Source organism: Primulina eburnea, chromosome 11 (assembly GCF_022965805.1).
Source record: "Primulina eburnea isolate SZY01 chromosome 11, ASM2296580v1, whole genome shotgun sequence".
NCBI lineage: Eukaryota > Viridiplantae > Streptophyta > Magnoliopsida > Lamiales > Gesneriaceae > Primulina > Primulina eburnea.
In genome coordinates, this window is record NC_133111.1 from 27,228,841 (window position 1) to 27,242,346 (window position 13,506).

A 13,506-nucleotide genomic window follows, 5' to 3' on the forward strand; every position below is an offset into this window, starting at 1 on the left:
CAGCCATCCTAACATCACGGCGCAAGATCAGCCACAGACCATCTAGAAAATGCCTCAGTTTTGCTCCAGCATCATTCGCAATCAGGGGTACGAAATGGCAACCCCTCTCAAATTTACGGATGACTCCGTAACAGTCATATCTCCTTACCTCAGGGTCATGAACTCCCTGGTCAACCTGGAGCGCACCTCGTTAGTAAAATATTTAGAGTAGAATACCTCTGTAAAGCGTGTCCAGCTCCTTCCCACCATAAGCGGGCGTTTCCTCTAAATAGATAGGTTGCACAACGAACCCTATCTTCATCTCCGAGCTCCATGAATTCGAAAATAACCTCGAGGGACTTAATCCAGCCCTCGGCAATCACAGGATATGCCGTCCCTGAGAACTCCTTAGGTCTCATCTTCATGAATTGCTCATAGGTCGCCTCAGGCCCCGCAGGCCTGACTACCACAGTGTTATTCCACGCAAACTAGGCGAAGAACTGCGTCATCCCAGCTAACATCCGGGCGTTCATATCCGATGGAGTGGGTGGAGGTACATTCCCCTCCTGCCTCTGATTCTCGTCGTCCTCCTGGCGAGGCTCATCATCTCTCGTGCGCTCAAGAATGCGTCTACAAGGCATACTGTTCCATATATACAACCTATACGTAACCAACATGCATAATTCCATTATTTCTTTAAATTCAAATAAATACTCTATAATCATAATCTGATCATAAAATATTTCATGAAATCATGCTGTCAAAATATTTCATGCTTTAAAAAAAATGCGTAAACGTAAAACTTACAGACCGAAGGCGTGACTTCGTGAGCTTCTCGAGATCAGTAGTAGTACAACCATTTACAAGAACATAGGCTCTGATACCAACTCTAGAGGCCTGTATTTCGTATTTGTAAATTTGCGGAATTATTTAAAAATTTTCTTTAAAAGTAAATAACTTGCCTCATTCATAAAATAAACTGATAAAAAGTATAAATGTTTAAAGTAGCAGCGGAAGTAAATACTGTTTTTCAAAACAACAACTTAAAATAATTCATCGTAACAAAATAAGTTTGAGTATAAAATGATAAATAAACTGAAGCATGAGGTCCTCGGGTTCCTACTACTGCCGACCCAAGATGGCTCATTGGTCCCCGCCCTCAGTCTCGACCTCATCAGTACCTACAACAATCAATTCTAATGAGTCTAAAGACTCAACATGCATATATCGTGAATAATAAGTAAATATATCATAAAATTTCATGTCGTGTAAAGATATCATATCGTAAAGCTTCACCTGAACCACAATCCAAGCCAACACCTACGACGATCCCAAGCTTCACCCGAGAACACACATGGCACGCATGGGGGTGTTGCTTGTTTTGCTGTCATGGATCATTCCAGTGGCCATGTGATCGACCATGGCATGATCTAGACATCATGAGGCATGGTGTAAACCATGGATAAGGGCAAAAAATCCAACCAAGATCCACACCAAACCTCAAACAATTTGAAACTCACTCACACGAAAGAAACAGAAATATGAAACCGTGGAGCTCTTGTCTTGTTTTGTTTTAAAATCGATGGGACCATTAACCAAGCCATGAAAGGTCATCTTGGTCACGTTCTAGACATGCTAAGAAAGGGTCTTAACCATGGTTACAGGTCCAAAAGCCAACCAAGATTCAACCTCAACTTAGACAACCAAACCAGAAAATTGAGACTCAAACTTGCAACTATGGTGGAGTTGCTGTTAAGTCTTGAATCCAGCGGTTGGGGGCTTAAAATAATGGACCAACATGATCCTAACTCACCCTAGTACATGCCTAGATGCTGCCTTTAGTGCCTGGAATCGAGCCAGTCCCTGAAATCATCAAAACAATCAAAACCATGAAGTAACAAGAAGGGCCGAAATTCTGTGCAGATTTTCTTTGAAAGTTGCTGTCCAAATTCGGTTTTGCCATGGAAATCATGATCATGTAATGTTTTAAAATATTTATATGACTCGATTGAAGAGTGAACAACAATATAAACATGCCTGGAATTTGATTTTTTTGAAAGAACAAACCAAAACGACGAACGCGGCGCGGTGGATACGGAGTTTCTTTTCTTGTTTTCTCTCTTGTTTTCTCTAGGTTCAAGTCACAATTTTTGCTGAGTTCTCTTCTTAATTTTCGAAGGTGAGGGGGTGAAGGAGGTGCTATGGAATGAAGGGAAGGCTGCTAGGAAAATAAAGGTGTCAAGAATGCATTAGATGGAAGTTTCAATTCAAGAGATGGAATGGCACAAGGAAATTATTTCCTACCATTCTAGTTGCTCGAGGATGAGGGATAGATGGCTAAATTATTGGTTTAATTAAGTGTAAGAAATTGCTTAATTATTAATTATTGAGGATTTAAAATGAGGAAATTAACTATGCCATGAAAGGATTAAGGAAATGTATCAATATAAAGTTGCCAAAACAAGCATGATTTGTTTGATTAAAGGAAGGGCCAAAATTATGCTTAATAAAATGGGGTAAAATATTGATTAAATTATTAATTTTAACTCTTTAAAGTTTTAAACATAAATTATGTATTTTAGTGAATTAATAAATTAATTTAGGGTGGTAATTTTCTTGCATGCATTGGAAATTCTTTAAAATAAATTACTAACATGTTAAGTTACAATTTCTTAAATAAATAAGCCTATGTTAACTTATCTCAATTGGTCACACATTTTAATTTAGGCTTTTAATTAAATTATTGGATATAAAGGAACTTATTTACTACTTAACTCCAATTAATTAATTAAATCCCTACACATTCTTTTTCATTAAAATAAATTATTCTCTATCTTAAATAAATTCTAGGAATATTTTCTTATCATTAAATTTTATCTCAATACTCCAACTCCGATCCGGCCTCGCTTATATAACCGAAAAGACAAAAACTAAACTTCTACGATTTGAAACAAATGATCATGACTCAACCAATTTTATAAGAATGAATATAAATCCTCATGCATAAAAAGATCATTTTAATTTAAATAATAGTAATTATGCATGGCTTATACGTAGTCTGGTTTAACAGGTTCTACAAAGGGAATATGCCAAACTTTGGAGATAGTAGTTGGATGCTATTTTGATATGTTAAGCTTTTGGTTATTTCGGAAAACCTTGAAAATCTTGTTTTAGTATTTGAATTAGAAATATGTGTAGATACTATATTAAATGGTATCTGATGAATATGAAAATCTTTTGCATGTATTTTATGTGTTGCTTGGGACAGCTGGCATGTCCTATTTACGGGGAGATGCTGCCCAATTTTTTTTTAATTACACATTTTCTCCAAATTATGTTTGAAAGATCGCACTAATTTTTGCATTTTAGTCGCGAGTGTTACATTTAGCGGTATCAGAGCCGACATTTTCGGACCAATGATTTGGCATATGACATCCTCTGCTGTCGACAACTCGGTATGTATGTACCTGCATCATTTAATATAATATGGATGTGTAGCCTCAATAATTATGATATGTTATGTATGGAAATGTTTATAAACTAATATGTATCATATGATCATGCCGCCTAAGCGTAAAGCATCAGAAGGGGAGAATAGTTCATCATCTAGAGTTGTGGATGAATTTAGCAAGTTATTGAAAGAACAGGCCAAAGTACACGGCGAGCAAATCCAGCAACTCTTACGAATGCATAATGCAGGGCAAGGGGGAGAGAGAGAGAGCAGGTGAGGCCCGAGCCCAGTAGTGAAGCGCATACGAAAGATTTCGTAAGATGAAGCCACCCGAATTTGATGGTAGCACTGATCCCATGGTTGCCTTGGAATGGGTAAAAGCTGTGGAGGCTATTTATGATTATCTAGAGTTTGATATTAAAGATCTAGTAAGTTGTGCCATTTTTCTACTGACCAAGACGGCGAGGATTTGGTGGGATGCCACCAAGGTATCAGTTAATGTCTCGGCACTCAAGTGGCAGGAGTTTGAAGATTTATTCCACGACAAATGAGAAAAGCTATTTTGATGATCTTATTATTATTCTCATGGTGGCGTTCGATGTCTTTTTGGGAATGGACTGGCAATTGTCATATCGTACAGTTATTGACTGCGTGGATAAAACTTTGTGATTTCCTGCAGAAGATGACGATAGTGGGATTTTCCAGAGTTCAGGTATTTCTCTTGGCACTCCTTAAATTTCTTGTATCAAAGCTCAGGAATTGTTATCAAAGGGGTGTCGGGGTTTTTAGCTGCTGTGGTAGATGTGAATAGTGAGATAACGATGAAATTGAATGAGATTCAGGTAGTACGGGATTTTCCTGACGTACATATTTGCAGATGATGTGCCTGGATTGCCACCTGCCGTGAAGTTGAGTTTTTGATTGACGTGGTTCCAATTACTGCTCCGATTTCAAAAGCTCCTTACCAAATGGCCCCGACTGAAATGAAGGAGCTGAAGAATCAGTTGCAGGATCTATTAGACAAAGGCTTTATTCGTCTGAGTTCTTCTCCGTGGGGAGCTTCGGTTTTATTTGTCAAAAATAAAGATGGATCTTTGCGGTTGTACATTGATTATAGAGAGATCGACAAAGTCATGATCAAGAATAAATATCCATTGCCGAGGATTGACGATCTCTTTGATCAGCTACAGGGAGCGACAGTGTTTTCAAAGATCGACCTGCATTATGGTTATTATCAGCTGAAAGTTAGGGAAGCCGACGTCCCTAAAACTGCATTCAAAACCAGGTATGGACATTATGAGTTCTTAGTCAGGGTATTCGGGTTGACGAACGCTCCGTCTGTCTTCATGGATCTAATGAACCGAGTTTTCAAGACATATTTGGATAGCTTTGTTATCGTTTTCATTGACGATATCCTGATTTATTCCAAGACTCGGGAATTTCATGCCGAGCATCTCAGAACTGTATTGCAGTTATTGAGAGAAAAGCAGTATACGCAAAGTTTAAAAAGTGTGAATTCTGGTTAGAGCAAGTATCATTTCTGGGCCATATTGTTTCGAGAGACGGCATTGCAATGGATCATATGAAGTTTGAAGCGATTAAACAATGGCCTATTCCTATGAGAGTCTCCGAGGTGCGTAGTTTTCTTGGTTTGGCATGTTATTATCGACATTTTATTGTCAATTTCTCCAAAATAGCCCTATCATTAACCAATCTGACAAGGATAGCGGTGAAGTTTGAGTTGAAAAATGAATGCCAACATGGATTTCAAGTGTTGGAAGACAAGTTGACATAAGCACCTATCCTAGCACTTCCGTGCGGTACTGAAGATTTTATTATATACATTGATGCGTCAGAGATGGGACTTGGAGATTTACTGATGTAGCGTGAGAAAGTAATCGTTTATGCTTCTCGTCAATTGAAGGACTACAATAAGAATTATCCCACCCACGATCTTGAATTGGCGGCTGTGGTCTTCGCATTGAAAATATGGATGCATTATTTGTCACACCCTTACTCTATACTTAGCATAATTACCATAATCAAAATAAGGTTTGAATGATATAACTATAATATGAAGACAATCAAACAAGAGGCATCACTTTGACGGTTTATAAAATTTTTGGCATGATGTCCCTACATTTTGTTTAAACCAAACCTCAAGCAACAACATTCATATATACATAAAAACATATTTCATATACAAACGTACATTGTACCATCACATATATCATAGAACTTGTTTCAAACCCTGACATTAATTCCATTATAATACATATGCGGAAGCTATACAATAAGAAGCCCGGTTCTTGTCGAGGTGGGGCACGTCACAAGCATCCATTGGCGAACCGGCATCCTATGCATCTTCACTACCTGATCCTGTAATACATGAGCTACGTGAGTTTATAAAACTCAATAAGTTGGCACTTGTACGTATCAATATGCTTCGAAGGAACATACATATCAAGTCGTGATCAATAATGAATCTTAAAAACATGTCATACCGTAGCATATATTCAATGTTCATTTTTGTACTTGAGCCACATTAGTTGACCTGTACTACTGTGCTTGCTTTATTATATAGCTACTACTGTGTTGGACGTCAGGGAGCAACCTTTGGCAACACCACGCCCCATGAACATATATTGGCCAATAGCTTTGGTGGACTTAAAACCACCCATGATGTCAACAAGCTCTATATCATGTAAAATCAGTCCTTTTTCTTTCAATGTTCATGTTCATGTTCATAACATAGCACCCATCATCAATATTCATGAGTTTCTTACATATTTAATACATAACAATGAAATATGGTGCTATGTTTTCATCAATAAGATATTAACAATGTACATATAACAATAATCAATGAGAAGTATTTGAAATCATAATATTACTCATGTATTACTTCAAGAACATGCCAACTTACAGTCCAAGCTTAAGAACACTGGTTTGAGACGGTGTTTCACGCTCCTATACTGTCAAATATACCAATAATTCAGTCACTATTGTATAAACTAGCTGAAAATCACTCCTATACATGTAGGATAACTAAAAAGGAAGAAAACTTACACCTATATGATGTTCTTGAGGTGGAGTACTAAGATCTATCTTCAAAATGATGAAGGAAATGAAGAAAGAAGCTCTTTGGAGAAGTTTTCTAAATGTTTCCTTCGAGTTTTCTGTGAAAAAGGGGAAGAGGAGCTGATGGAATGGTTTAGAAACCCGTACTTATCTTCTTATATGTAAGGCGGCGCTCGGGCGGTCATTTTCTACCGCCCGAGCGCGGAATGTTCTGTCCAAAAGGTGCAGTTTTCGTGCACTGGCGCTCGGGCGGTCATTTTCTACCGCTCGAGCGCCATATGTTCTGTAAATTTCGTGAACCCTTAGTGTACCGGCGCTCGGGCGGTAGAATCTTACCGCTCGGGCGCCACCTGTGCTGCCTCTGCGCACTGACTCTTCAAAGATTGCTCCGGAAATGGTTCTTCCGCTCATAATCTGAAAAAATGGTAAACTACAAAGTTGTAGCCCTATGTCTTGGCTTGAATCTCCCACTGGTTTCAGGTCATTTGGAGGTCTGAGTAAAAAGTTATGCCCATTCTCCTAACATGTGTCAGTGAAGGAATGACGGTATACACGACACACTTCGGGGCGCTTTTGGCTTGTCCTCCACAATGATTTGGACAAAACCCAAAACGTGAAAGTTGTAGCATTATGTCTTAGCTTTCTAATGGTTATGGCCTCACACAATTTGGATCAATATTCAAATCATTATGCTAAAACCCGTAAAAACTACCATATCTACATCTCATTTCCTACCAACTTCCATTACACTATCATCACCTACACATCTTACTATCACTATTTTAACACATATTCATTCTCAATATACCATGGGCAATATAGAAGTCATGTTCAATCACAATATTGATACTTCAATCATCACGTGAAATCTAATTAGCTAAATAACTACATAATAAACAACATAAACACATTATTATCATTTGTACGAGTAACCGGGCATTACAATTCTCCCCTCCTTCAAAGAATTTCGTCCTCGAAATTTGACGTACCATATAGTTCGGGATATCTCTGTTGAATCTCGTCTTCTCGTTCCCAAGTTGCTTCTTCGATTGCATGATTTCGCCATAACAGTTTCACCAAGGGTATTTCCTTGCCTCGTAACACTTTTGATTTCCTATCGAGGATTTGGACCGGTCGTTCTTCATATGAGAGATTCGAAGCTAGCTCCAATGGTTCGTAATGAAGAACGTGAGAAGGATTGGCCAAATACTTTCGTAGCAAGGAAACGTGAAAAACATTGTGAACATTTGACAAGTTCGGAGGTAAAGCAACTCGGTAGGCTCTGTCTCCTATTCTTTCCAAGATTTCAAATGGACCGATATATCTTGGACTCAATTTTCCCTTCTTACCAAAACGCAAAATGCCCTTCAATGGTGATATCTTTACAAATACATTGTCACCACCCTGAAATTCCAAATGACGACGTCGCACATCAGCATAACTTTTCTGTCGACTCTGAGCAGTGTGCATTCTTTCTCTAATCTTGGTTACCAATTCAGCTGTCTGTTGTACCAATTCAGGGCCTAACAATTTCCTTTCTCCTATTTCATCCCAATGTACTGGAGATCGACATTTTCTACCATATAATGCAGTATATGGTGCCATTCCAATGCTTGACTGATAGCTATTGTTATATGTAAACTCAGCCAACGGTAATTTACTGTCCCAACTACCTGGGAAGTCAATAGTGCATGCCCTCAACATATCTTCTAAGATCTGATTCACTCGTTCTGATTGTCCATCAATTTGAGGGTGGAATGCTGTGCTGAATGACAATCGAGTTCCCATAGCATGATGCAAGCTTTTCCAAAATGCAGATGTAAATTTGGGATCTCTATCAGATACAATGGACACTGGGATGCCATGAAGCCTCACTATCTCCTTGATGTATTCTTCGGCATATTGATTCATCGTGTATGTGGTCTTCACCGGAAGAAAGTGAGCTGATTTTGTAAGTCGATCGACAATAACCCATATAGCATTGAATCCTCTTTGTGTTCTTGGCAAACCAAGGATGAAATCCATTGTGATATGTTCCCATTTCCACTCAGGAATGGGTAGCGGTTTCAGAAGTCCTGCTGGTCTTTGATGTTCAGTTTTGACCTGTTGACAAGTTAGACATTGCGCAACAAATTGAGCAATGTCCCTTTTCATACCTGGCCACCAAAATAATGGTTTCAAATCCTTGTACATTTTTGTGCCTCCTGGATGGATCGAATAGGGAGTAGCATGAGCATCAATAATAATGTCGGTTCTGATCGTTCCTTGCTTTGGCACACACAATCTCCCTTGATATGTCCATATTCCTTCCCCATCCAATTCAAAGTTCAAATTTCCTTTTTCTTCATCTCGATGCCTCAATTGTTGTATGTATTCCGTCATTGCCATAGTTCCTTGCTTCAAGTTAAGGAAGTCGCTGGCTTTCTTAGCTCGTACGTCTTTACTGAAATACTTGTTGTAAAACACGGTTTTGAAAGTTCCCCATGTCAGTGGTCCAACCGGTAATGCCACTTTTGCACTTTCCCACCATATTCTTGCATGTTTTGTTAAGAGAAAGATGGCACAAGTCACTTGGTCAGCATCATCCATATGAAGGTAGGAGAAGATGGACTCCAATGACTTAATCCACTCTTCTGCTACTGCTGGATCGGTGCTTCCCATGAATTCCGGAGGATTCAAACGTCTAAAACGGTCATATACGTCTGTTTGAACAGGCACATGTCTGTGTACTATGGCTTGAGCTTGTGCCTGTTCATGAGTAGTCCGTTGCATCTCCAGTAGCTGCTGGATTTGTTCACCATGGACCTTTGCTTGTTGTTGGAGTAATTGGGCGAAGTCATCTACAGGTCGTGGCGCACTACCTTCACCTTCGACTGCTGAGGCCTTGCCCTTAGATGACTCTCCCTCATGTACTTTACGTTTCGGTGGCATCGTTGCTTATCTTAACCTACATGTAGGTCACGTAGAAACACATAACTTAACATAAACTATGGAATACAAAGATACTTACTTGCCAAGTTCTCCATATGGATGAAGTGCAGTGTCTTCCCTGTCAAAGAACCGTGGGCTCTGATACCATTAAAAATGTCACACCCTTACTCTATACTTAGCATAATTACCATAATCAAAATAAGGTTTGAATGATATAACTATAATATGAAGCCAATCAAACAAGAGGCATCACTTTGACGGTTTGTAAAATTTTTGGCATGATGTCCCTACATTTTGTTTAAACCAAACCTCAAGCAACAACATTCATATATACATAAAAACATATTTCATATACAAACGTACATTGTACCATCACATATATCATAGAACTTGTTTCAAACCCTGACATTAATTCCATTATAATACATATGCGGAAGCTATACAATAAGAAGCCCGGTTCTTGTCGAGGTGGGGCACGTCACAAGCATCCATTGGCGAACCGGCATCCTATGCATCTTCACTACCTGATCCTGTAATACATGAGCTACGTGAGTTTATAAAACTCAATAAGTTGGCACTTGTACGTATCAATATGCTTCGAAGGAACATACATATCAAGTCGTGATCAATAATGAATCTTAAAAACATGTCATACCGTAGCATATATTCAATGTTCATTTTTGTACTTGAGCCTCATTAGTTGACCTGTACTACTGTGCTTGCTTTATTATATAGCTACTACTGTGTTGGACGTCAGGGAGCAACCTTTGGCAACCCCACGCCCCATGAACATATATTGGCCAATAGCTTTGGTGGACTTAAAACCACCCATGATGTCAACAAGCTTTATATCATGTAAAATCAGTCCTTTTTCTTTCAATGTTCATGTTCATGTTCATAACATAGCACCCATCATCAATATTCATGAGTTTCTTACATATTTAATACATAACAATGAAATATGGTGCTATGTTTTCATCAATAAGATACTAACAATGTACATATAACAATAATCAATGAGAAGTATTTGAAATCATAATATTACTCATGTATTACTTCAAGAACATGCCAACTTACAGTCCAAGCTTAAGAACACTGGTTTGAGACGGTGTTTCACGCTCCTATACTGTCAAATATACCAATAATTCAGTCACTATTGTATAAACTAGCTGAAAATCACTCCTATACATGTAGGATAACTAAAAAGGAAGAAAACTTACACCTATATGATGTTCTTGAGGTGGAGTACTAAGATCTATCTTCAAAATGATGAAGGAAATGAAGAAAGAAGCTCTTTGGAGAAGTTTTCTAAATGTTTCCTTCGAGTTTTCTGTGAAAAAGGGGAAGAGGAGCTGATGGAATGGTTTAGAAACCCGTACTTATCTTCTTATATGTAAGGCGGCGCTCGGGCGGTCATTTTCTACCGCCCGAGCGCGGAATGTTCTGTCCAAAAGGTGCAGTTTTCGTGCACTGGCGCTCGGGCGGTCATTTTCTACCGCTCGAGCGCCATATGTTCTGTAAATTTCGTGAACCCTTAGTGTACCGGCGCTCGGGCGGTAGAATCTTACCGCTCGGGCGCCACCTGTGCTGCCTCTGCGCACTGACTCTTCAAAGATTGCTCCGGAAATGGTTCTTCCGCTCATAATCTGAAAAAATGGTAAACTACAAAGTTGTAGCCCTATATCTTGGCTTGAATCTCCCACTGGTTTCAGGTCATTTGGAGGTCTGAGTAAAAAGTTATGCCCATTCTCCTAACATGTGTCAGTGAAGGAATGACGGTATACACGACACACTTCGGGGCGCTTTTGGCTTGTCCTCCACAATGATTTGGACAAAACCCAAAACGTGAAAGTTGTAGCATTATGTCTTAGCTTTCTAATGGTTATGGCCTCACACAATTTGGATCAATATTCAAATCATTATGCTAAAACCCGTAAAAACTACCATATCTACATCTCATTTCCTACCAACTTCCATTACACTATCATCACCTACACATCTTACTATCACTATTTTAACACATATTCATTCTCAATATACCATGGGCAATATAGAAGTCATGTTCAATCACAATATTGATACTTCAATCATCACGTGAAATCTAATTAGCTAAATAACTACATAATAAACAACAAACACATTATTATCATTTGTACGAGTAACCGGGCATTACATTATCTGTATGGCGAGAAATGTTAAGTTTTCACATACCACAAGAGCTTGAAATATCTATTCTCATATAAGGAACTCAACATGCGGTAGAGGAGGTGGTTAGAACTTGCTAAAGATTATGATGTGACTATTAGCTACCATCCAGGTAAAGCAAATGTTGTTGCAGATGCTTTGAGCAACAAGTCGGTTTCTTCTTTGAGCTCATTCATTCAGAAGCCGTTGTTATTGGATCTTCAGAGGAGCGAGATCTCTATGGTAGAGCAAGGGATCATCGCTACACTTTCAGCTTTGGTTATTCGACCTACGTTGACAGATAAGATACGCCAGGAGCAGCCTAATGACAATAAGTTGATGGAATTGCGATCCAAAGCTGATCAGAAAGGAAATACAGAGTTTGCGGTGAACACTTATGATTTGTTAACAGTTAGAGGTCGGATATGTGTTCCCAGTGGTGATGACATTCGACGGGATGTTTTGATAGAAGCTCATACCGCGCCATACTCGATACATCCAGGTAGCACCAAGATGTATTAGGATCTCCGACGTCTATACTGGTGGCCAGTTATGAAAAGTGATATCGCAAAGTTTATATCCGAATGTCTAAAATTTCAGCAGGTAAAGATTGAGTATCAAAGACCTGCGGGAACTTTGCAATCCCTCCCAATACCTTAGTGGAAGTGGGAGCACATCACCATGGACTTTGTAAAGGCCTTCCAAGAACACCAAAGGGTTACAACTCCATCTAGGTGATTGTTGATAGGTTAACCAAGTCGACTCATTTTATTCCAGTCAAGACGACGTTTACAATGAACCAGTATTCTTAAGTTTATGTAGTTGAGATTAGTTGAGATTGTGAGACTTCATGGTATCCCTGTGTCAATTTTATTTGATCGTGACCCAAGGTTTACTTTTGAATTCTAGAAGAGCTTGCACAGAGCCTTGGGCACCAGGTTGGCTTTTAGCACAGCATATTATCCTCAGAGTGATGGGTAGTCAGAGAGGGTGATTCAGATTCTTGAAGATATGCTACGAGCCTGGACGATTGATTTTACTGGTAGCTGGGATTCTAAATTGCCACTTGCGGAATTTACATATAACAACAGTTATCAGACGACGATTGGCATGGCACCATATGAGGCATTGTACGGCAAGAAATGTAGGTCACCATTGAACTGGGATGAAGTCGGTGAAAGAAAGATGTTAGGACCAAAATTGGTCCAACAGACAGCTGATGTGATTAATTTAATCCAAGACAGAATGAAGACGGCACAAATCAGACAGAAAAGTTATGCCGATAACCGAAGACGGCCTTTGGAGTTTGAAGTTGGAAATCATGTATTTGTCAAAATTGCTCCTCTCAAAGGTATTATGAGATTTGTTAGGAAAGGAAAGGCGAGCCTAAGATTTATCAGCACATTTCGAATTCTGGACAGGATTGGAGAAAGAGCATATCGTCTAGCCTTACCGCCAGACTTTGATAGAGTCCACAATGTATTTCACGTCTCAATGCTCAGGAAGTACATCTCAAACTCTTCCCATGTTCTCAGACATGAAGCATTTGATCTGATGCCGAACTTGACTTATCAAGAAGTACCAATCCAGATTTTAGATCGCAAGGTTAAAGTAATCAGGAATAAGGAGATCGGCATTATTAAGATTCTTTGGCGTAATCAGTTGGTTGAAGAAGCGACGTGGTAGCCTGAGGAAGAAATGAAACTGCGATATCCTGAGTTATTTGCACGGTAATGGCAATTTCGATGACCAAATTTCTTAAGGAGTGGAGAATTCTAATGCCCAAACATTCGTATGCATATGATGTAAGGTAATGATTATGATTAAGTATGGTCATTATTCCTTTTATGGTTTGTTATGATGATCGTTCGGGATATGTG

The 13,506-nt window shown here is 39.0% G+C and overlaps 1 protein-coding gene across 1 annotated transcript; it reads left to right on the forward strand.

Annotated features, from left to right (window-relative positions):
* The first annotated feature begins 12,736 nt into the window (after positions 1-12,736).
* Positions 12,737-13,312, forward strand: LOC140805490 (uncharacterized). The gene has a single exon (XM_073161761.1). The coding sequence runs from the start codon at positions 12,737-12,739 to the stop codon at positions 13,310-13,312; it is 576 nt and encodes a 191-aa protein (XP_073017862.1).
* The last annotated feature ends 194 nt before the right edge of the window (positions 13,313-13,506 follow it).

Excerpts from the sequence above, each read along its gene's own strand:
- LOC140805490 (XM_073161761.1), top strand. The coding sequence starts at position 12,737 with ATGGCACCATATGAGGCATTGTACGGCAAGAAATGTAGGTCACCATTG.